Genomic DNA, 23,398 nt, shown 5'->3' with positions numbered 1-23,398 from the left:
TATTTATTTTTATCTCTTGCTTTATTATTTAATAAAAGTGTAGTTTTGTAATATTCATTTTATTATTACTTTTTTTTTAGTCTGTGGTATGTCGTCCGCTAGTTCGCCGCCATAGTTTATTTGCAATTTCTATTCATCAGTGAAATAAAATTTATATCTGCTTTCATCTCAGAATTACTATATATTAAATAAGCTTGTGTGTGGTTTTGTGTTTTTAAATCTTTTAAAATGTCTATTGGTGTGCCTATTAAGGTATTACATGAGGCTGAGGGCCATATAGTGACCTGCGAAACAAACACCGGTGAAGTTTACCGCGGAAAGCTGATCGAAGCTGAAGATAACATGAATTGCCAGATGACGCAGGTGACGGTCACATATAGAGATGGCAGAGTTGCTCAGCTCGAGAATGTATACATCAGAGGATCCAAAATTCGTTTCCTAATATTACCTGATATGCTGAAGAATGCACCTATGTTTAAACGACAAGGGAATAAGCCCACGGCTGGGCGTGGGAAGAGCGCTATATTACGAGCGCAAGGTCGGTCTTAAATGATAGTTTTCATAAATAATACAAATGTTAGATATTGTGATTTGTTTGTAAACAAATCAAAAATCAATCTTTGTTATCCACTAGCTAGTTACTAACTCTGCATTTTTTCTTTATTATAATCATCAAGTACACCATTCCTTAGCTTAAAATATCAATTATAATCTTATTTAGTTCTTCAGAATTTTTTTAAATGAAAAGATGTACATTATAATACTTAAGCTTACATTTAACTCTAGGTGGTAGAGTTTAATGCTGATATTCTACCACCCACTCATCAGATATTTTATGTTCTCGCTAAACAGCAATACTTAGTATTGTTGCGTACAGGTTTGTAGGATGAGTGAGCCAGTGTAACTACAGGCACAATGGACTTAACATATTCATTCCCAAGATTGGTGGCGCATTGGCGTTGTAAGGAATCATTAATATTTTTTGTCAATGTCTATGTCTATGGGCGGGTGGTTACCACTTACCATCAGGTGGCCCATTTGCCCGTCCACCTGCCTATAACATAAAAAAAATTAAAACCTAACATTTTGTAATTGCATTATCCATTGTATTCCGGTATACAGGAAAATCTTTCTTGTTTTGTTTTGTTTGTTGGGTAGGGGAAGTAGTGTATCATAGCAGGCACAAGGGATATAATATCATGGAATCTGTGGTTGGTAACCAATTTAAAAATTAAAAATTTACATATTTTTACCATAAAACACAAAGGAACCCAACATTTATTTTAGTGTCACACTGAAAATCCGTTAAAGGAACAGCCTGTAAATGCCTCACTGCTGAATCAAAACCTATTTTCCTTTTTGACACTACTTGAATGCTGGTTGGTGGATACACATTGAAGATTTTCAGAACTAATTCTTACAATCACACTCATTGTTTACTAGAAATTGCATAATTGACCTTAAATATTTTATGTGATAGACTTTCACTCATAATAGTATAAGTACCTGTACCCATTTTCAGGTCTATGGAATGTTTTGACAGAAAAAATTTATGGTTGGATGAAAAGTTAAATAATTTTATTAAATTAATTTGATATGTTAGTAGGTAACAAAAACTTTACCAGGAACTACCCTATCTTGGCTTTAGTAAAATGTGCTTAGCTAAAATAATTACTGAATTAAAATTAAAGACAATTCAAATCTCAACTGCCTGGCACTGCAGCCCCTTTGTTTCACACAGCTTCACTCTCTCAGTGCTAAAGTTTCATTGAAAACACTGCCTACTACATTGTTTAAATATCTAGTTTGACTTTATATGCTAACTGTCTATTATCTCAATAATAATAATAATCATAAAAAAGGCTATTGTAACAATTGTGATGTATTGGGGCAAGTGGTATTATTTATGTCACTTTTGGGTTCAATTAGAATCCATAAATACAGATATAAAAAGGATGTATTTTATACATAAAATATTTATGTTTTAGCTGCTGGTCGAGGACGAGCAGGTGGTAGAGGTGGCGGCCATCGTGGAGGCTGGCAAGGTGGCTCCGGACCTTCTAGACGATAACTATAGTTTTAAGATTAATCTCATCTCCCTCCTACACTCTAAATAAATATTTGCAAACAGCAACAAACCTAGGAAATCTGATTTGGCTACTAAATTATTGATATATTTTAGTAGCAAGGATATTAAGAGGAATTGCTGAAAATTTATATTTTGTATCATACATAATCTGTTTCTTGATTCAAATGTTCAAATACTTGTTAGGATATGATAATTAAAACCAGCTCTAGAAAGCATTTGAATTTACTACAATAATTGACTCGTAGATACTTAAGATAAGAGTATAGTAATTTAATTCAACAAAATAGTAGTAAATTGCCAAAGTATTGACTCAAGAGTGAGACGGACTTGTGAGTTATATTAGCATTTTATATATATCCTGTACGTGCAGTGTGTGGAGTGGCATTATGCTACTTGTGATATAAGGTTTAATAAAAAAACTTGCTATGTATATAATTTGTTTTATTTCCTTCAATGCTCAACATTGAAATATAAATTCTTTTGATGGTGTATTTTACTTCAGAAGTAGTTTAGTGGTCGAACATTATCTGGCAAGCCATTGAGCTAAATCTAACTTGGCACAGTTACATACAGTCTAAGTATTTATTAATACAACACTCTTTATATATTAGCAAGTAATATTACTTAGCCTATTGTAGGCTAATATGTATACAATTAGTTTCACATATATTTTATTCAACAAAATTGTTTCTATTTATAGTGTTTGTTACATTTGCATTAAAGGGTCAATGTTTATGGCAACGACGACCACTTCCCATCAAGTATGTCAGCTCGGGTTCCCTGTCTTACATAATAATGGTAGAGCTACCCACAACCATATCAGTTTCCATTGAGCTTATCACAAATACCTTACATGTAACATTACTACTTTTCAGTACAAAAATAAGTTGTACATACTAATTGTCTATTTCAATACAATTTGTACAAAAAGTGAATTAATTAATAGTTATTAACAATGAATATGATCATAAAGGTTATTTTGTCCAATATGGTGACGAATATGGGATCAGGATGTTGCAATCAAGACAACAATTAAATTTCATTTTTATACGAAAATATTATTGCGAAAACTCACTGTTTGGCAGAGGCTTCCACTCTTATTAAAGTGGGAGTCAGTTATTCCACCACGCTGCTGTAATGCGGATTGGTAGATAAACATTTATAGAATGTCACCTGTTACATTTAGTTTTCCTCGTGATATTTTCCTTCACAGCTGAGCACGAGACGAATTATAAACGTGAAAACACTTGCTTGACCATATTAGTTGTAACTCACGATCTTCGGTAAAGATGGTATCTTTACTGGGATCGTTTGTATGTTTTTTAATTTTATGATTGCTGTTCATGTTTTTTAAACCGTACTTTTTATTTGTGCAAATTGCATTGAAATATACCGGTATTCATTAAACGAGACGATAAATTATCAACTATTGCATTGTTGTGTCGTACTAATGTCTGTCTTATCCAAGGACTTGTCTGTAGATTTGTTGTTCTTCGATTTTTCGTTAATCTTTTTAATTTCCTTGTGTAGTTGCTGCGCGGGCATCTCGACTAGCAAGGCGAGTGGTAGCGCCGCCGCGTACGATATGACAGCCACACCGAACCAATCCATAATCTGTAATTGGAATACAATAATTTATGATAACTTAAATGTATAAAGAGTATAGTAACAACCTATATATAGCCCATATTTAGGCAAACGACATTTTGAGGAGAAGGTTTGCATAATAGATAATTCCTCCACGGTGTGTCAGTGGGGTTTGGTTATATACACAGTCTGGTTAGACACTTATACAGCAGAAATTCATCAAGTTAAGATTCACTAGTTAGAACCACTGAGCCATTTCGCATAAAGGCATAATACACCACACGATAGTTAAACGAGTACTGAGCAGGAGTATTCTAATTCAGTTTAAATTACTCAACACAGATTATATGATGTCTTCCTGACCAATTTCGGTCACGGTGGCCAATCTCAAGAAAGATTAGCCAACTGCGCAAGATATATTATAGTGCACAAGTGCGTACGCCAACGCAGGTGCGCTCCCTATATCCTCATTCTCATAATCCGATGCGATAGCAAACCGACACGACCGGTATGAGTGCAGGCGCAGGAACAACGGCTTTACGTACCACGAGCACCAGTGTTCGCCTATATAATATATAAGTCTGTTAAATATTTAGAACCATTAAATTACATAAGTAACAAAACATACCGCGGATTGTCGGTCAAGTTGCACAGGAGCGAGACGCGTTGCGAGCAATGTCTTGTTGAAGAGCATGTGCAGCAACAGCGCACCAAACGACAGCCGCGCCAGCACCGTGGCGCCTTCGGACATCCATCGGCGCCATGGCGCTGTTTATAATATTATTAAGATTATGTTCAAATTTAATGTTTTAGCATTTATACAGTATAACTTTCATATTACGAGTAGGTGCTAACTAAACTGACACAACTTGGTATAATATCAATGTTGAAGTTATAATTGGATGTAATAATATGAGAAATATTTATTAAACAATTCTTTATATCATGCAGTTCAGTTCAATGTTGTTTGATTAAAAAATAAATAAGATTATGTCAGTACTTACAATCAATCCCATTGATAGCACCAAGAAGCGCTACAGCGACTAAAGTAATGAAGATCGGTCGTTCCAGCGCTGCCAGCACTGCAGCAGCGATGTGGTTAGGTGGCCCTGTGCCCAGGATCAGCGGTGATAGCGCTACCCAGCACATCGCTGCAGGAGCCGAATACACTGATATCCAGCGGAACATCTGACAAATTATAGAAAAATAACATAAGACAGATTAACAAACGTATCTCAACAGTCTAGTGAAGTGAAATCCATTCCTATAAGAAACGGGACCAGTGCAAAATACAAGAATGAAAAATGTTTTTATGTTCTTGTCAAGGCAAATTTTTAGAATACATTTGTGAACAGCTGATTTTAGCGTCGTGACACCATTCGTCTTTATTTTACCAAAATTGTAGCACGCTAGCCGCTCCCTACGCTCTTTTTGTTTAACTTCGGTTTTTATTGAACTTTTAGTTTTTTTTTATATTCGCCGGGAGGGCAAATGACTCTACTCCACCTGATGGTAAGTGGTAGTAGAGTCGAAACGCGACGACGGCCAGTACAGACGGGAAAAACGTTCTGTACTAGCCGCCTTCGCCTTGCCGGCCCACAAGATGCCTCTTCACGCCTCGTTTGAAGGAACCCGGGTTGTAATAGGAGGGGAACACGTGAGCTGGTAAGGAATTCAAACCTTTTCCTGTGTCAACCTTTTATTTTCTCCAATACTTTCCATCCTCGCCTGTCTTGAGCTATCCCTTTCTACGTGTAACCTGTCACTCGATTATGTCCGTTAACTAAATCTGTTTACGTCTTCATACATTATGTTTGTATTATAATTAATAATGTTCTCCAGACCGATTTCGGCCACGGCGGCCAATCTCAAGAGAGATTAGCCAACTACGCAGGAGATATTATTGTGCGCGCAAACACAGGTGCACTCTCTATTCCCTAACTCTCATAATCCGATGGGACGGCAATCCAACACGTCCGGAAAGAGTTCAGCAGGACCAACGGCTTTACGTGCTTTCCGAGGCACAGGAGTGTACACACTTCCAACTTCCAGACTCCGGGCTGATACTGAGAATTTTATGACAGAAAAACCTAATAACTTTTTATAAGCCCGACCTCGGAATTGAACCCAGGACCTCCGGGTCTGCGGCCTTACATCAAGCCACTAGACCAACGAGGCAATCAAGTCAGTATTATAATTATATTATGTATTATTTAATTTCATTTATTATTTTAATATCAATGATTTTATAACATCTGCCTTTAATTATTACACAATTACCTATTATTATTACAAAAGATAAATATATAAATTTGATTAATGACATTTTTATTTAATTTTTTAAATCAAATTTAAAAAAGTATCTCGCGATGCCCACCCGACGCGAAGCTGCCCATAACACAGGCCGCAAAAGATCATTAGCACACGTTGTAGATTACATCATCTACAAATTGATGACGTGTGAGCTTCTATCCATGGAAATGTACCATCAGGTCACAGTTCTAACGACGCCGACGATCTAAACGATTTTGGTGATAGGGAATCTTCTTGATGAGGATCTCTTTCAATTTTAATTTTAATTTATGCAATTATAATAATAATTATTTGAAAGAATAACCTATTAAATGAAGTCCCAAAGAAGAGAAGGCGTTTGTCCAGCGGCGGAGCATTTTAGTGTTTCACTGTTATTTTTACTTTTGTTTTTATTTTCTAGAAAAACCAAAGTTACTATAAACGTGAATTTAAAAGATAAAAACGTATTGTGCTTCAATTTATTATTTAAGGAATGAAGTTACCCTTTCGATCAAGCCTCGACCAAGTGACTAAACTCAATTCCCTAAACATTGCAGCGGTAACGCGGTCTCGTCGCTATAAGAATATTTACCGGTTATCTTGCTTATTTCTCAATAGCTAAACTGCAGTAATTGCACTTGCAGTGTGCCAGTCGTCCGCGTGGCGCAACTTTTCGTACTGCGAGTGAAAGTTACCTAGTTTTAGTGTCTAATCCTACACTCCTAGAACCCTTAATAGATAATAAAACAACAACAAAGATAATAAAATATGCCGACTTAAAAAAAGAGCAGAGGTTCTCAATTCGTCTGTGTAATATATACATACATGTATGTTTTTGCGTATGTTCGCGTATATTTTTATTGTTCATGATCCGATTTTGTTAAATCCTTTTACGTTGCGTTTAGCATAGTTCTGAATTGCTGTCAGGTTTTAATATAAAGCTTACGTTAAGGCAATTTGTCTAACATTTTAGTTTTCAAGAATGGTGGCGCATCGACGATATAAAGAACGGTTAATATTTCTTTCAGTGACAATGTGTATGGGTTGTGGTAACCGCTTACCATCAGGTGGCCCATTTGCTCGTTTGGCCATCATTTTATGTATATAAAAAAGTAAATAATTCAATATCACAAACTCATTAATATAAATTAAAAAAAAGGACTTGGGGTACTTTTTATTTTCAAAAATCATGGCCTAAATGTGTAGATTTTACCTCTTTGATACAGGTGTATTATTTTTTTTTAATTACTTATTCAAATATATTATGCAATCCACTAAACTAATTAATGGATTAACGGATTATGTTTCAGACTTTGGCCATCGAGTTGAGAGTGCATCATCATACTGAGTTTCTTTCAAAGTTAACGGTATATAGTAACAGAGTAACTTCATAGTCTGTAAATGCCCCATTGCTGGGCAAAAGTTCCCTTCCCTTAAGGATCAATACACCATTGGACGGCTCATGTGGCAAAATTCTACACAAGGCCGGTTTCGTCGTTATGTTTTCCTTAGCCACTGAGCAAGAGACGAATTATAAAGATAATTATAAATTTGAGCAAATCAAAATTCCGGTTTAAATCCGGAGCTTCGTATTCGACTACGTATTCTGTTCACTCGAACAGCTCGGCTCATTATTATAATTTACATAAATACATTTTCATCAAGGATGAAAATTCATTCGATAAAATGTTACAAGTGTACGTATTGCTCACAGTGAGCCATTAAACGGGACGCAGCATGTAGAAGCACCGGAGGTATGCAGGTCATCAGATATGGCTAATGTAATATCATGAAAATTATATAAACTTAAGAATAATAGTGTACTAAGAATATGTTTTAAATTTAAAGGCGTATGCGCAGTTCGTATAGACTAACAATTTTTTTTTGTCTCATATATTTTAGTCGCACATCATAATATAATATGTATATCCAAAAAAGTTGTAGGTTATATTAATTTCGTTGTTGTGTAAAAAATAACTAAGACTGGCCCTTGCGTGAATAGAGTGAGACATCTCACCTTGTTGTAGACGAGTCGGTCAGGCGTAACGTCGCGCAGAGCGTGGTGCGCGTGCGCGAGCAGTAGCCCCGCCAGCGCGCCCGCCGCATTGCTCAGCGGCGACTGGTACAGCCACGTGAACGACGCGTCGCCGCTGTACGTCAGCCGCACTGACCTGCGGGGCGAGACCATTAAAACAAATCTAACTTATAATTAAACGTTTAATTAGTTATATTAATTATTTCATTCTTGTATCATAAAAGTAACATAAACATAGAATGAGAAGAAGAAGTGTACAAAGAGTGTCTTATCTCTTCTATGAGATCTCTCTCCGGTAACAAAACATCTGTTGCAAGTAAAATCTACAGTTCTGACAAAATATTAAGTAATATTTTAAAGATTTAAATAAACTACATAAAAATTCGAAGTAATATCAAATGTGATAATATATTGTTCACTCACTCTGGTCTGTGCACGACGAACGTAGGTACAAGTTGCCATGCATACGCTAACATTAGCGGAACGATGGTCACCATCGCGAATGCCGTCCCAAGTAACGGCAGCGCGAGGCGACGGCCGCGCAGCAGCAGCGTCAACAGTAAAGCTACCGCGTATAGCTGCATATCTGCTGCTAAGTACCTGTGTTCACATTTTTAAAGGAAATACGTAAGGGAACATATATTTAGAACTCTTGTCCTAAATATATCCTTAAAATCCCTTCTCGTATCTGCTACATCCTATTTTCACCCTCAAACTATACACAACAAATTCAGTCGCTACTCATTAATACTTAGAAATATATATAGATATCATCAGTGTCAAACTAGACAATTTTAAAACTGAAATCTTTTATACTTTCTTCGAAGGAAAATAAATGCGAAGTTAGTATAGTTACTTTGTTTAAATACATTTTAGACAATTTTATCAAGGATACCACAAGTATCCTTTTTTTACATTATTTTATTTTATAATTTTGCTTACTGTTACGATCTGTTAGTGAAATTATGCGACGGGTCACATCGGATTTTGAGAGTTAGGGAATAGAGAATGCACCTGTATTCGTGCATACACTTGTGCACTACAATTATATGTCCTGCGCAGTTGGCTGATCTCTTTCATGCAGTTATTTAAATTTAAAATGCATTCAATAAAGTTTGTGCATCAATAACATCAACTATCGTCACGTGGAAAACCTTCGTTATTTGTTAGTATTCTATACAACGATTTAATTAAAGGTTCAAGGAACGTCATCGTGTAAACTTTCAACTTGAGACATATTTTTACACGATGAAAGAAAAATGTTTAGCAAATCCGTTCAATATTTCTTAGGAGAAATGACCCGAATACTCTTAATAGTAGAAGTTACATTGAGACGCTAGCTGAGATTGCATGTTTCAAAGTACTCTGCTAAGTGCTAATAGATATATTTCATAAACTGAACCGATTGAAGAGCCGAGATGGCCCAGTGGTTAGAACGCGTGAATCTTAACCGATTATCGTGGGTTCAAACCCGGGCAAGCATCACTAAATTTTCATGTGCTTAATTTGTGATTATAATTCATCTCGTGCTTTACGGTGAAGGAGAACATCGTGAGGAAACCTGCATGTGTCTAATTTCACTGAAATTCTGCCACATGTGTATTTCACCAAACCGCATTGGAGCAGCGTGGTGGAATTAGCTCCAAACTTTCTCCTCAAAAAGAGGAGGAGGCCTTTAGCCCAGTAGTGGGACATTCACAGGCTGTTAGTGGGGAAACGATTTATCGTCTTTGGAATTAAAATACTACAATTACTTACCAGGTCTGAATTAAACACTTTTCATCGGGATACAGTACGTTGTTCATGTAAAGGAGATGTGTCCACCACTTGTGGCGGCAAATAGCAGCCTCGGAGCGAACGAGAGACGACCACTGGGGACCGCTTCCCAGCCTCTCCCACCACGACGAAGCGAACCACAGAACCACGAAGTAACTCGGACTTATTCTAATTACAAAATTATCTTCTTCATTGCGATCCAATTAAACATAATAAGGTAAATGATATTCTTTACTATACACCATTTAGATACAAATTAAAATGTAAAGAGTATACTCGTAACAAGTCGATTCGGTCGCTAGGATCGATTTTCAAGACAAAGTCAGTGAAAAACTATAATGTATTCATATCGGGTACATACAGTTGCGTAATATATATTATTGTTAATTGTTATTTAGATCAGTTAGTTGCCTGTGAATTGGAAATGTATATTTGTTCTGAAATCGCTTAACAGAGGGCGATGTACCTGATGATCCTATTGAACATGGTAGTGAAGAATGTCTTGACAGCGGGATCTCGCTGACGCTCGTGTAAGAGCTTGTGCGCCAGCAGAAAACTTGCCATCAAGAAAAAAACCTGTACCATCAGAGTGCTGTTCGTCATCAGTACCACGTCCGCAGCGCGGCGAGCCTGCCGGAAATTACAGTTTATATTTTCACGATGGTCCGCCTCGTATTTGATACAAACAATCCAAGATGGTCGATTAGAAAGTACTTTAAATAGAAATGTTAGGTTAGGACAAGTTTTAACTTGTAATAATTCAATTTATAGATGTATCGTACCTTTCGTACTAATCTAAAGCTAAGAAAATGATTTGGATGCATCCACTTCGAGAGCGGACACAGGCGGGCCTTACGTCCACGTGGAATATTATTCCACATGGCCACTTACTTAACTCTTGTATATATACGAATTTATATTATACCGTCTTATTTTGTGATTACTTACACACTATTACTTTTAATAAACTTAGATCGCTTAGGGAGATGTGTTATTAAATTATTAAATTGTAAGGCATATTAAAATTTAAATAATATATGAATTAAATTTTGAACCATAATAATTAAAAAGTTGTATGTAAACCTGCTCGAAATATCTCGTATCGGCCACGTATGAGAGTGTGCCGAGCCAGCAGACGTGTTCGATGATGACGCAAAGCATACTCAACACTCGCAGGCCGTCGAAGCAGCGCAGGTCCGCCCCGCGCGCACTCGGCGCCGCCGCCGTCAGCGAACGCCACGAGCGCCGGAGTGACCAGCACAGCGCCCAGCCGTACTCTGGCCAAGCGTAAACTGATTAAATTGTGACTAGCGTCAAAGGTTTTATATTTGTTCATTTAAATTTTAATGTTATACCTTCTTATGCAATTGGCTCATAATGTCAATGGCTTCTATGTGAATTTAAGCCGGTACTCATTATTTAATTATATATTTTCTAGAATTCTATTCAATCATACTTTAGACATGACCGATTTAGATATGTTACATCCACTTATCATATATTCTACCGCCAAAGAGTAATACATCGTATTGTTGTGTTCTGATTTAAAGGGTGAGCGAGCCAGTGTTCCAGGAACAAGTGAAATATCTTAATTCCCAAGCTTGGTGGTGCATTGCCGATATAAGGTATTGTTAATATTTTTTTTTGTTCATTAGCACTATTATATTACAAACATAATGTTATAATATAACTGAGTATAATGTTCTCAACATAACTGTTGAGAAGGGGCATAAGGGGAACCGATAAGAACCTAGGCTCTCTACCGTCAACCTCACCTGCTCGTGGTACATCCTGCTAATCAACGAACGAGGCTCTGGCGACCGAAATCCTGATAGCGGGCAGCAGCGCTATTAGTGAAAGATTTCCAGCCACTGCGGTCACCAACCCGCCTGCCAAGCGTGGTGACTAAGGCAAATACCCCCCTATGAGCGACGACAAAAATTCACGGCCCCCAATTCCCGGTAATCGCACTATTCCTGGCCACGGTACCGGCCATGGTAACGGTGTGATGGGGGGTGCTAAGAATCCCCGGGCTATGGCAGGGTACCACAATTTTTGGATTTACTTTTATACGTGCATTTATATGTCAATCAATTGATCGTTTTTATTATTTTCCTTCATATCATTATGTTGAAATATATTGTTAAAATTATATACGGTAATCGTTTCTACTTATTCGTATCAGATATACAATCTTTTCTTTCGTACTATAAAATCGGCATATATAAACTTCAGTTATTGCTTCTGTATGTGTATAACATTGTTCATTGCCCAATTTTAAGTGATGTAGCCACAAACGCGTTGATGTCTTTTGGATGATCGTTTTTTTTACTAATTTTATATAAATGAGTAGCTGTCTCTATTGCCAAAATAAATGATGCGATGATATGATATAGGAACTTTAATATTAAACTTGATCCAATTTACATTAACTTTTTCAACTTAAAAAATATCCTTCATAAGCCACGGGTTGAAAAGTGTGACTAATCTATTTTACCAGAACCGCAAGGCGATTACATTATAATAATAAAAATACATATTAGCCAATACAGCTCTGCGAAAGTCACAGGCTCCTTTACCTATGACCTCTTAGGCCATTTTCTTACAACGCCACACGCCAAGGGTAGTAGATACAACTTAATGATGTCTATTTTGCTGACTACCAGAGTGAGCAAAATAATCCATACAATAGACCCGATGGAGTTTGTACTTTTCGTCTTTCTTCGATTTCTATCTATAGATCTAAGTGTGTGATTTTTACTAACATCATGTAATTCTTCGACGCTAGACAGCTTAACAGACAAAATAAATAAATTCACTTTCACAAATAATTGATTTACATTGCAAAGCAAAGCATAGATTTCCTAAACAAGAAGTCAATATTATAAAATAATTTAAGTTATGGAAAAGTGTAATGAAACAATATTACGTAAGGTCAGTTAGCCGGCCGGCGACGTGCGTCATCGAACGTAAACATTGCACCGACTAATAAGTTTATCATGCTGTTTTCAGATGCCATTCAGACTTGTATTGATTGTTTTAAGATCACAAAATCAATAGTTGGTTTGCATTATTGCAGTTGTTATTACTATGTATATATTATTATTACAGTTAGTTAATTGACAAGCAAATACGACTATGGATTATGAGGTCACTGGTTAGTTTCGAGCAAGGACGATGATGGTGCTAGACTTCTGTCCCTTGAAAATCTTGTAAAGCTGGCAGTCTTACTGCATAAAGGCGTAAAGTTGTACTACTGTTTGAAATTATACAAGTCAGATTAGTTTGGCCAAACAGTGCACCTGTTCTTGCGCAAACAAACTACCTCAATATTTCTTGGGCTAGTCTTTTAAATTTGCTGCCGTGATCGACAATCAGTTAGGAGGACAATACTAGTTGAAGTTAGAACTTAATCAGCTGGTTCAAGCTTGAGTTAAGACTAATTTTAGTTGTAAATGTTGGTAGAAAGTAGTTCACTGTTATTTTCAAATTGTGGTATTCTTTATACTTAATTAAATTACCTATTATGTGATATTCGGGCGCTCCCTGTGACTGCGCTTGTTATATTACGCAACGTTTTCAAAAAGGTAGACACAACAAACAGAGGTCGTTTCTTTCATTCGCTCTGCAACTTTTTGAAATAACTTTCTACTGCTCTGTGTTTGAAATAACCTTCTACTCCAATGTTTTAACAAAAATTTCATTGTTAATTATTGACGACCAATGTAGGACTCGTTTATTTTTATATTTATTTTAGATTTTGTTTTCAGTGTCAAAGTTGTTGGATCGTTGAATACTTACCCTTTTTGGTGTGATCAGAGAGTTTTATGTCAAGTGCTGTGCTGACGGTAGCCAGAGCTAACAGAGCGACAACCAAACCGGCGAAGGCACGTTCGCTGGTGGAAAGCGGTGGCGAGTGGTTGTCGGGGCCGCGGACGCAGTAGTCAAGGTAGTAAAGCCGTGCTGACAGATTGTAAGTTGACATGACACTCGCGTTCACACACGACGCGAACCTAGCGAGATAGTCAACGCAAGAATAAGGATACAGAAATTTTGTATATTATTTAATTTATGTTATTTGTTGTGACTGTTTGGCGTAAAGATAATTGACTTTCGCTCTGACGACTGCAGGACGCTAGCCGTTATCACAATTATTTTTACTAGTCCTCAAGTTTCAGAACTATATAAAATAGGAGTAAGGATTGCAGAGCCGCTACAATACGTGAGAAGGACAATCCATAGCGACTGCCAAAAGTGATAACTACAATACTCACCATGCGTCCAGCGCATGTGCGGAGCCGTGGCTGGGTGGTAAACAGCTGCGAGTTAAGCAGAGGCCTCGATGTAGCCGCGTGTGATTGAAATTATCCACCCAGTTCGCTGAGTAACGCTGAAACAACGATACTTGTTTTATATATTTATTAAGCTGTGCCCGTGATTTCACCCGCGTATAACTTAAAGAAATCACCGACATGTCTTTCCCTGTGCTTTATTAACCGATAATCGTGAGTTCGAACTCGGGCAAGCACCACTAAATTTTCTTGTACTCAATTTGTGATTATAATTCATCTCGTGCTTGACGGTCTAATTTCATTGAAATTATGTCACATGTGTATTCTACCAACCCGCATTGGAACAGCATGGTGGAATAAGCTCTAAGCCTTCTCCTCAAAAAGGGAGAGGAGGCTTTAGCCCAGCAGTGGGACATTAACAGGCTGTTACTGTGCTTTATTTATTTTGACTGCAAACGATACCTTCACGGGAAATTGTGTCCTTTTAAAACTACAACATAATTCTTTTTTTTTAAATAAGTACTTATTATCAACTAATGGACAAAGTATAAATTTAAAAAACTATGAAAAAATATATATACAGCAACGAAGCGAACTACATATCTGACCTATAAACTTTAACTTACAAAGTATTTACAAACTGAAAACAAATACTTATGTATGTATGAATATTTTCAAATAGCCAACTGCCTGTTTAGATATGTAAAAACTATAAAATACTAAAAACTGTCTATGGTCTTATCTCGACATCTTTCATAAGAATTATTGCTATGTTTATAAACATATCCGTAAAGCCATTTCTAAGATGCACAGACACAAATGCACAGACAGACAAAACTTCTAACCATATTTTTTTTGGGTTCTATTGCCTTGGTAAAGACCCCCGATAATAGTTTGACTCAAATATCTTCCACGTACAGACAACGATCAGTTACGTTTTTATTTTATGTATAGATGACCTGCAATATTCGAATGATCAAAATCATAAAATCAACCAGAATTATAGAGAGCTCATCATCAGAATAATAGGCCATAAAATAGTTCATCTTTGTCAAATAAATATTTTATTTAAATTATAAATTGCCAGTGTGAATCTATTTTTTTTATCTAGTGTGAATAATCAATATTATAATATACAACTTGTACAATTTACTTAAAATTAAAACTTAACGTCTATCTCGAATTGCTTCTGTGCGCTTCGACAGGACACTGCTTTTCTAGATTAAGCTTAGCGTTTATTTTCTTAAGTATTTGTTCTAACGAGCCACTCCAGTAAACTATCTCATGTACAGTTTTACATAGTATATATAGTATAGTACATACTAGACGGATGATACTACTATGACAAAGGGACAATGTATTTAGCCATTTCGAGTGGTGTTTGAGGAATTGGGTTTTAAGACTCTTTAGACGCCTATGGTAGGTGCCGAGTGTGGGGACACATGATGTTCTATGATGGGGCGGTCGAGATTGTTAACTTATTATTTTTAAGATTATGAGGTGAAATAACATCGGCAACCGTTGGAGTAGACGTGTTCAGCAGTGGAGACCACGTCTTGCATAGCATAGGACACCCTCCAGCTAGATGGAGTGACGACATATGCAAGCGGCTGGCAGCGGATGGAAATCAAGAGCTGAAGATCGAACCCAGTGGCGTGTCATTGGAGAAGCGTATGTTCAGCAGTGGACAAGAAAGAAATGATGATAACGATGATGATGAAATTACATTGTTAATACACACCCAAAAAAACTAATATGTTCAAAAAAGAGTTCAATTACATTAAGAAATGGATGCTAAAATTCCAACCGAAATAGGCTTCGATATATTGGTAATACGGTAGCGCATCTATAATACGCATTGAACGTAATATTACAATACAAACTGCCGACCTGATAGCGACCCTTCCAATCGGAGCGGAACCGGCGCTCTTCACGCGCGTCAGATGATGAAACTGTTCGTTACGATAGGGTTTTGTCTATGTATTTCCGCGCAGACAAATTCTTTTAGACTTTCTATAAAATATATTTATACATTATTTTGTGGGTCTTTAACGTCTAATTTTTGAAAAAATAATTTGACATATTCTTACGGGCAACTGATTCAATTCCATTTTCCTCATTCAATAAAGAAACATTACGCAATTATTTATTGTGAAATTAAAACCTACCACTGGTTCAGAATAGAATACCCTGACCTGAGAAGTTTCAGCAAAAGAAACTCACCGAGGCTTTTTTTTGTCAGATTTTGTAATTGTTACCAAATTTTCAATATTACAAAGAAGTTTCCAGGAGACGATTGTTTTATTGCCAGAGTGCGCTATCATCCAGGGACTATCTTGACAATTTTCGGGATCCTCACCGTGTCACCTTTTGAGGCAGTTAATGAGGTGTTTTATAAATTCCACAGTACAATAAATAGTCAATCAGATGGTAAGCCGACATGACCGGAAAGAGTTTTCCGAGGCACGAAAGTGTAAATAATTTTCAAACTCTGTTTATGAAATTTTCTTAACCGAAAACCTGTTAATGTTTTTTTGGCCCGATCTGAAACAGCAGCCTTATATAAAAGCCCTACATCTGCCTGTTTCGTTGATTTGCTATTAAATCGGATTACGAGAGTGTAAACAAACTCGGGTACATAATAATACGCCGCCCGCGCCGCGGCTAAAAACCATCAGTACCTACATTTTTGAATATTGCAAATATGAATTATATTTGTAAAATTTAGTTTTATTTATATTTTCGTTTTCGTTTCATCTATTACCTTAAGTATAGCTAAGTATAATGGGATGTAGGAATTTTAGTCTCTGTTTTTGTAAATTGTTCGCGCAATCTTCAAACTAGAACTTAGAGACACATTTTTATCGGCAGGTGAGTTGATAATGAGTCTGTACATGTACACCACCAAATATGATCATATGAAGCTCTTCCTTTAGTAAAAATGTGATTGATTCCAGATTTACATTAATATAACATGAAACCTTATATTAATTTAAATCTGGAAAAATAAGGCAAAGTAAGAAATAGCTTTACAAAATGATTACGATAAAATGTTTTATACTCTTAATTTTCTAAATTACAAGTGCTTTATATCAAAATATTATGTTCAAATATTGTCGTGTAATGTTTGTATATACAAATAAGGGTAGCAGAGTCTAAAACGCGTTACTCCGTATTTAAACCCACAATTAAATGCTATTTGTAGCAAAAACGTCTTTTTAAAACATTGTATAGTACATTATTATATACGTAACATAGTATAGTTTAAACGAATAAAGACATTGACTATGTATTTTTATTTAAGTATATATATATATTTAGATTGGAAGATAAAAATAGTGATGGTGTAATGACAGTGCGGTGTTGCGATAAAACAAAATTATTAGAAATAATATAACATCTCTAATAATTACAACAAACATTCGCGGTTTAGTGCAAATAATTAGAAGTACCAGTGCTCTTTAGCAAATACTTATTTAAATAATATCATCTTGACCATGATATTGGCTCTTCTTAAGGATTTGTCTTCACCGCTGGACAAATCACAGTACACGAGTGTATACACAAAATACACAGGTTAATTTTTATTCTATAACTATTATACTGGATGAAAAGGAAATGCGACAGGACTGCAGAGAGATCAGGACGTGAGACGTCCTTTCTGAAGCACGGGAATGTGACACTGATTATATATACTTTAGGCTGCTACTAAGAATTTTTGACAGAAAACGTAAAAACTTTCGTAGTGATTGTAACCCGTGATTTATTTATTTATTTTTAAAATCATATAATTGACCTTCAATTTTATAGATTGGCCACAAGACCAACGCAGCAGTCAACATATGTCTTTAATATATCTACAATTAACGTAAAGTTGTGAAAATATAAACGTAACATAATGAAAAAAACACATAAAAAATATATCGTACCTACATGTAATTAAATGTGTTCAAAGGTAGCTTCGCTCTGATGCGTTTTTTCGAGATAGTAACTAATTTCTGCCTTAGGCCCGTACCAATACCAAAGCAGTTTCGCAAGTTTGAGGTGCCTAGATGGTTAGAACACGTGAAACTTGACCAAATTGAAAGTCAAAATCTTTATTCAATACAGTTCTGTATTGAATAAAGAGTTTGAATAAAGAAGTCTGGAAGATGGAAGTGTGTACAATCCCGTGCCTCTGAAAGCACGTAATGCCGTTGGTCCTGCGTTTAAACTTTCCCCGGTCGTGTCGGATTTGCCGTCCAATTGAATTATAAGAGTTAGGAAATAGAGAGTGCGCTGTGTTTGCGCACACACTAGAGGACTATAATGGCCCGCGCAGTTGGCTAGTGCCTTGGCCGAAGTTACTCAGGATGACATTATTATATATCGAACGTTGGCGTTGGAATGTTAAACTGAATAATTTTGATGCTAAGTACCATTGAAGGGCGAAATATATAAAGATCAGTAAAATATTATTTACCAAAACTAATCAATTACCAAAACAGTAATTACTTTGTTTCTATTCAATAAAAAATGTAAAAATTTGAGGAAAATACAGGTTTTAAAATCTCTAGCTTAATGAAGTTAATACCTTTGAGTCAACTTGTAATATTTTATTGTTTTCGTCCATTTACCTGTCCACAACTTTACGTTTGCAGTTTTATCTCACCTGCATCATACGGAACAGAGTGCTTGGTCCAGGTGGCGAGAGCTCGAAGCTTCCTAAACAGTAGGCGCCTCCCATCGCAAGGCATCCAGCATACTCGTCCAGGTGAAAAAGAAGAGGCATTTCGTAGTATTCCTCATCTTAAACAAAATAGATATAATAAATATAATCTTAGTTGTAAATAATCGTCTGTCTGCGCTCGTTTGTGTAATTTTTAGTAGTGACCGTATTTCTTTCGTTAAGTTTTAAAAAGGTAGCGTTTTTCTGATGAAAGTCTAATTTATTTTTGTATTTTAGTCATTAAAAGATCAATAAAATATTTAAAGTAGCGTGAGTAGTAACTAATACCTTATATATCTTACAACAGCTAACAGTTGTCGTAGTCAATGTATATTGTTTTTAATTTTATGCGCTTACAGTAAGATGTGAGCGCTTGTTTCGTTATATTGTTTTAAAATTTACTATACGGATTTGTAGTCCATAGAAATATGTAGTAGTATAGTAGTCAGCAGCAGCAGTAGTATAGTAGTCGATGTCATCTCATAATATTTTTAACCAAGTTATTATTGCAAGTTACAAATCGAAGCGACGATATTATAAGTAGACATTAAATTCATTTTCTAAGACGTTTCTTACATTCTAATATAATAAGTGAAGTCTAAAGCGTCTAAAAATATTGATATCAGAAGACTGTCTACAGTAATAACCCTACGGACTACCTAATTGTATATATATATATAATTTTTATTTTATTTCAATTAGGTATGAATTGACTAAACGTCAGATTTTTTTATAGAATAGGAAGGCGGACGAGCATATGTGCCACCTGATGGTAAGTGGTCACCAAACGCCCTTAGACATTGACATAGGGGGTCCTGGTCTCCTCGGTAAGTCGTATATCTGTGTCAAAAAGTAGATACGACATGAGATGATTTCACTTTGACCAAGAGCTTGCACAAAGCTCTACCACCAGTAAATTGAGTTAATATTATTGTCGATTGCCGATTATTATTTTATTATTATATAGATTTTTCCTAGAAAATGGATTCGTTTGATTTCTATTAAATATAAACTTTAAGAGGAATAAATGTTCACTCCTAATTATGGAATATTTGTCATTTTCTAAGCGATGTCTAACTCAATTAGCTTACTTATATTTAATATGCGAACTACATCAACTACTTATATTTATATATCCGCGATAATGTATTTACTGCTACGATTAATTAAATTTGATCGCGTGCTAAAAACTCTTGCAAGATGTTATATTTTATTTTAAATAGGCAGACGAATTTACTCGTCTTCCCGAGCCTGCTAGTCACCTGTGTCCACAGGCACCGCAGGAAGTACTCCTCATCGTTTATGTGTCTCCAACCAGGGACCTTACCTCCCTTCATGCATACGTTCAAGCCAGAACACAGAAATACAAAGTATTAAGGCTTAACGGCATGTTCGAGCGGGTGGTCTAGAGCGTCAAAACCCTACAAACGAGTTAAGTGATAAGTTAGGAAATTTACGAGAAACTAATGAACTTACATCATCTCCCGTCACACACAATTGCACATTGCAATTGACGTTCACATTAAATGTAAGCATCAATTGCAATTTATTATTAGTTATTAACAATCCCCTGTAATCGTAGTTAACGTACTCGTATTAACTTAAATATCCACGATAATAATAACACTCGTAATAATTCTAATGATGAGATTTGTGTATGTGTGTCCTAACTACTGGATATTATAAATGCGAGTGTGTTTGTTTGTTTATTTATCACGCTTTCTCGTTTTACCTACTCGACTGATCGTCATGATTTTTTACAGCAATTTTGCATGGGGTTCCTACCAGTCCGTACCCCTCACGGACGGAAACTAGTATTTAATATGGAGCTCTTTCATCAACCTATATTTTACCAAAATTAAAAAAGGTAGGTATTGTTTATTTAAGCCCTATATAAACACTTTTATACGGGATCATGTTTCAGGTGTAATGAACATGTTAAGGTACCACCAGTAAATTCCACCAATAAGAACCGACACGAAACTCAGTTGTTACTATTTTCCACCAATTAGACTAGATTGTTGTATGTTAAATAAATATATTTGGTGTTAATTAAATTATAATACATTATTATTTATCGACGTATGTTATATATGTTTTAAAAGATCAAATGTAAAACATCTACGGAATTTTAATATAGAAAAAAATAAACAATAATAACAATGTCTTTAAGACCGATTTTGACCACGGCGGCCAATTTCAAGAGTGATTAGCCAACTACGCAGGAGATATTATAGTTCACAAGTGTGTGCGCAAACACAGGTGCACTCTCTATTCCCTAACTCTCATAATCCGATAGGACGGCAATCCGACACGACCGGAAAAAGTTCAGGTGCAGGACCAACGGCTTTACGTGCTTTCCAAGGCACGGGAGGGTACATACTTTCAACTTCCAGACTCCGGGCTGCTACTGAGTATTTTCTGACAGAAAAAGCCAATAACTTTTTTTATTGGCCCGACCTGGGAATTGAACCCAGGACCTCCGGGTCTGCGGCCTTACATCAAGCCACTAGACCAACGAGGCAAAAATAACACTAGGAAGGATTGACTCTGTGGATTTGGAAACTTGGTGGTAGAAATATATGTGGTTGTGCTTTGTAAAACCACTAGCCTAATGTGTACACATTATATGGAAATGAAATTTAAAAAATAATACTACTGGACAAATCATGTTTAGGTACGCAGAATAGTGTCAAGAATGGTAGCAGAATCTTCCTGTTGAATCGAATCTCCGATAATTTGGGTGAAAAAAGAAGGAGCCCTCCGGCCACCAGTGCAAGCAATATGGCGTGTTACAATGTTTAATAAATGTTTTTTCATTATTAATCAAAAGGCACAAATGTAAACTGTTTTATTATTGTAAATGTAATTAGTAATCAACAACACATAAAAATATACATACATACATACACATATACTATCTACAAAATAATGTTACGTTATATTATCGAAGTGTGTATGAATTTGAATTGCGCGTTGTGTCGGTTTATAGTAAGGGATAGACTCGTGGTTTCGCGTCACCGACATGCTGTAATGTTCATGCAATGAAATCGTTAAAAGTACAAATAATTTAAGTATTGTGGAAATTAATGAGGATAATAATGATTGAAATTTATATAAATACTAACAGTATACACAAATAATGTAAGCGTATTTTAATTATTATTTATTTAAATTAAGCTGTATTAATATTTTGAGCCGAGTTTGCGACATAATGTGTGAGATGTGAAAATTGGACAAATATATTCAACAGTTTCAAGTTTTTTACTTCTATCGGCAGTCCCTATCGCATTGATATTATTTGACAAGTCAATCAATACTGATTGTGTGGCGGGATAAATATCATATACAGGCATTGGCAGCATATATAATTATGTATCAAGTAACGTACGTGTACGTTTATATCATTTTGATTTTATAAGAGAGTGACTTGTAATATATTTTGATGGATTGTATAAGTTATTTGATTTCACTTCTGTTAATAATTGTTGGTTTCATAAATCCACAATTATTGAGAATCTGCATATATGGAGGGTTATTTGGACATATTCAAAAAGTAAATTTAAAAATTGGAACTATATTTTCGATGCGACACTATTATCGGGCCGACGTAATTATTGTCACTACAGTATGGAGATTAACTCGCAATATATGTGATTTTAATTTCGATGAATAAAATATTCATAACAGACCATTGTTAAATGTCATATCACTGGTAGAAGTTAATTTCGCAGACGGAAGCTTACCGGTTAGATGATAAATAATATCTTGCTCATCTCTTGGACTGGGATTATCAAAGGTCTGGATGTTCGTTACAACTACGTTACCAGCGTAGTCGCTGTACATCGTTCCGTTCGAGCCATTTGCACCATAGAGGTGTGCTTCTGCAGCAGCTTGGTCAAGAAGAATTCCGTTCGTCTGAGTGTCAGCGTGGGCGTCGAGAACGCATGCGCAGAGTAGCGCGATAGTAAGCACGCGCGCCGGCGTCATGGCGCTTACTGGTCTGCGCGCGCGCCGGTATGCTTGCATAACTGGCCACTTCTTGGTCTTCGGTTACATCAATTTAATATTGAAAGTAGGAATTGGAACTATGGCTTGAACCCTGAAGCTGAATATAGTGTCTGATGGAAGTTTTTTTCTATATCGTTTAAATTATTCAGCCTGCTAATTACACAGATTATATTACTTTATAGTATTACTCATTGTAATATTTTATATTTTTAAAGGTGTTTTGTAATAAGTATATATAGATACAACTAATTAACATACATTTAATACGTGTAAGTTAAATGACAAAATTTATAATTACATTGACGCGGTTATGAAAACTACATACAGTCACTTATAGTTGTTTGAGATGAACAAAACGACGAGATTTTCGCCAAAATTAGATAAAAATCATGAAAGGTCCGAAAACGCCTCAAATTATAATAAAAACCAAACATTACGTAAGCTGTGATAGAAGGGCCGGCGCATAAACCTCATTAGAACAGTTTATTTCCCTTTCTATCCGCTGTGCGGCCACGAGAACAGTGACCAGTCATGTACGACAATTATTCGAACACAAATTATTAGTAATAAATAATAATGAACGTATTTAAGGGTAGAGATGATAGCGT

At 35.9% G+C, this 23,398-nt stretch overlaps 2 protein-coding genes across 2 annotated transcripts; one reads left to right on the top strand and one right to left on the bottom strand.

The window, feature by feature from the left end:
• The first annotated feature begins 92 nt into the window (after window positions 1-92).
• Window positions 93-2,485, top strand: LOC126775378 (small nuclear ribonucleoprotein Sm D3). The gene is made up of 2 exons (XM_050497257.1): window positions 93-538; window positions 1,989-2,485. The coding sequence occupies exons 1-2, from the start codon at window positions 229-231 to the stop codon at window positions 2,069-2,071; spliced, it is 393 nt and encodes a 130-aa protein (XP_050353214.1). The 5' UTR covers window positions 93-228; the 3' UTR covers window positions 2,072-2,485.
• Window positions 2,486-2,565: 80 nt separating this feature from the next.
• Window positions 2,566-22,762, bottom strand: LOC126775371 (O-acyltransferase like protein-like). The gene is made up of 12 exons (XM_050497248.1): window positions 22,526-22,762; window positions 18,723-18,859; window positions 14,054-14,169; window positions 13,581-13,792; window positions 10,863-11,056; window positions 10,246-10,409; window positions 9,762-9,947; window positions 8,427-8,603; window positions 7,986-8,139; window positions 4,681-4,864; window positions 4,305-4,444; window positions 2,566-3,703 (listed from the first exon to the last, which is right to left on the bottom strand). The coding sequence occupies exons 1-12, from the start codon at window positions 22,623-22,625 to the stop codon at window positions 3,512-3,514; spliced, it is 1,956 nt and encodes a 651-aa protein (XP_050353205.1). The 5' UTR covers window positions 22,626-22,762; the 3' UTR covers window positions 2,566-3,511.
• Between the last annotated feature and the right edge of the window lie 636 nt (window positions 22,763-23,398).

This window comes from Nymphalis io, chromosome 18 (genome assembly GCF_905147045.1).
Source record: "Nymphalis io chromosome 18, ilAglIoxx1.1, whole genome shotgun sequence".
NCBI classification, from domain to species: Eukaryota; Metazoa; Arthropoda; class Insecta; order Lepidoptera; family Nymphalidae; genus Nymphalis; species Nymphalis io.
This window is presented reverse-complemented; position numbering and strand designations above follow the sequence as displayed.

What these genes read in the sequence shown, in the direction of transcription:
- LOC126775378 (XM_050497257.1), top strand. Translation starts at nt 229, where the DNA reads ATGTCTATTGGTGTGCCTATTAAGGTATTACATGAGGCTGAGGGCCAT. An exon ending in CGCTATATTACGAGCGCAAG is followed by an intron (nt 539 to 1,988) that starts GTCGGTCTTAAA and finishes TTTATGTTTTAG; the next exon opens with CTGCTGGTCGAGGACGAGCA.
- LOC126775371 (XM_050497248.1), bottom strand. Translation starts at nt 22,625, where the DNA reads ATGTACAGCGACTACGCTGGTAACGTAGTTGTAACGAACATCCAGACC. An exon ending in CTCTGTTCCGTATGATGCAG is followed by an intron (nt 14,170 to 18,722) that starts GTGAGATAAAAC and finishes TCGTTGTTTCAG; the next exon opens with CGTTACTCAGCGAACTGGGT. An exon ending in AAGTGTTTAATTCAGACCTG is followed by an intron (nt 8,604 to 9,761) that starts GTAAGTAATTGT and finishes ATGTGAACACAG; the next exon opens with GTACTTAGCAGCAGATATGC.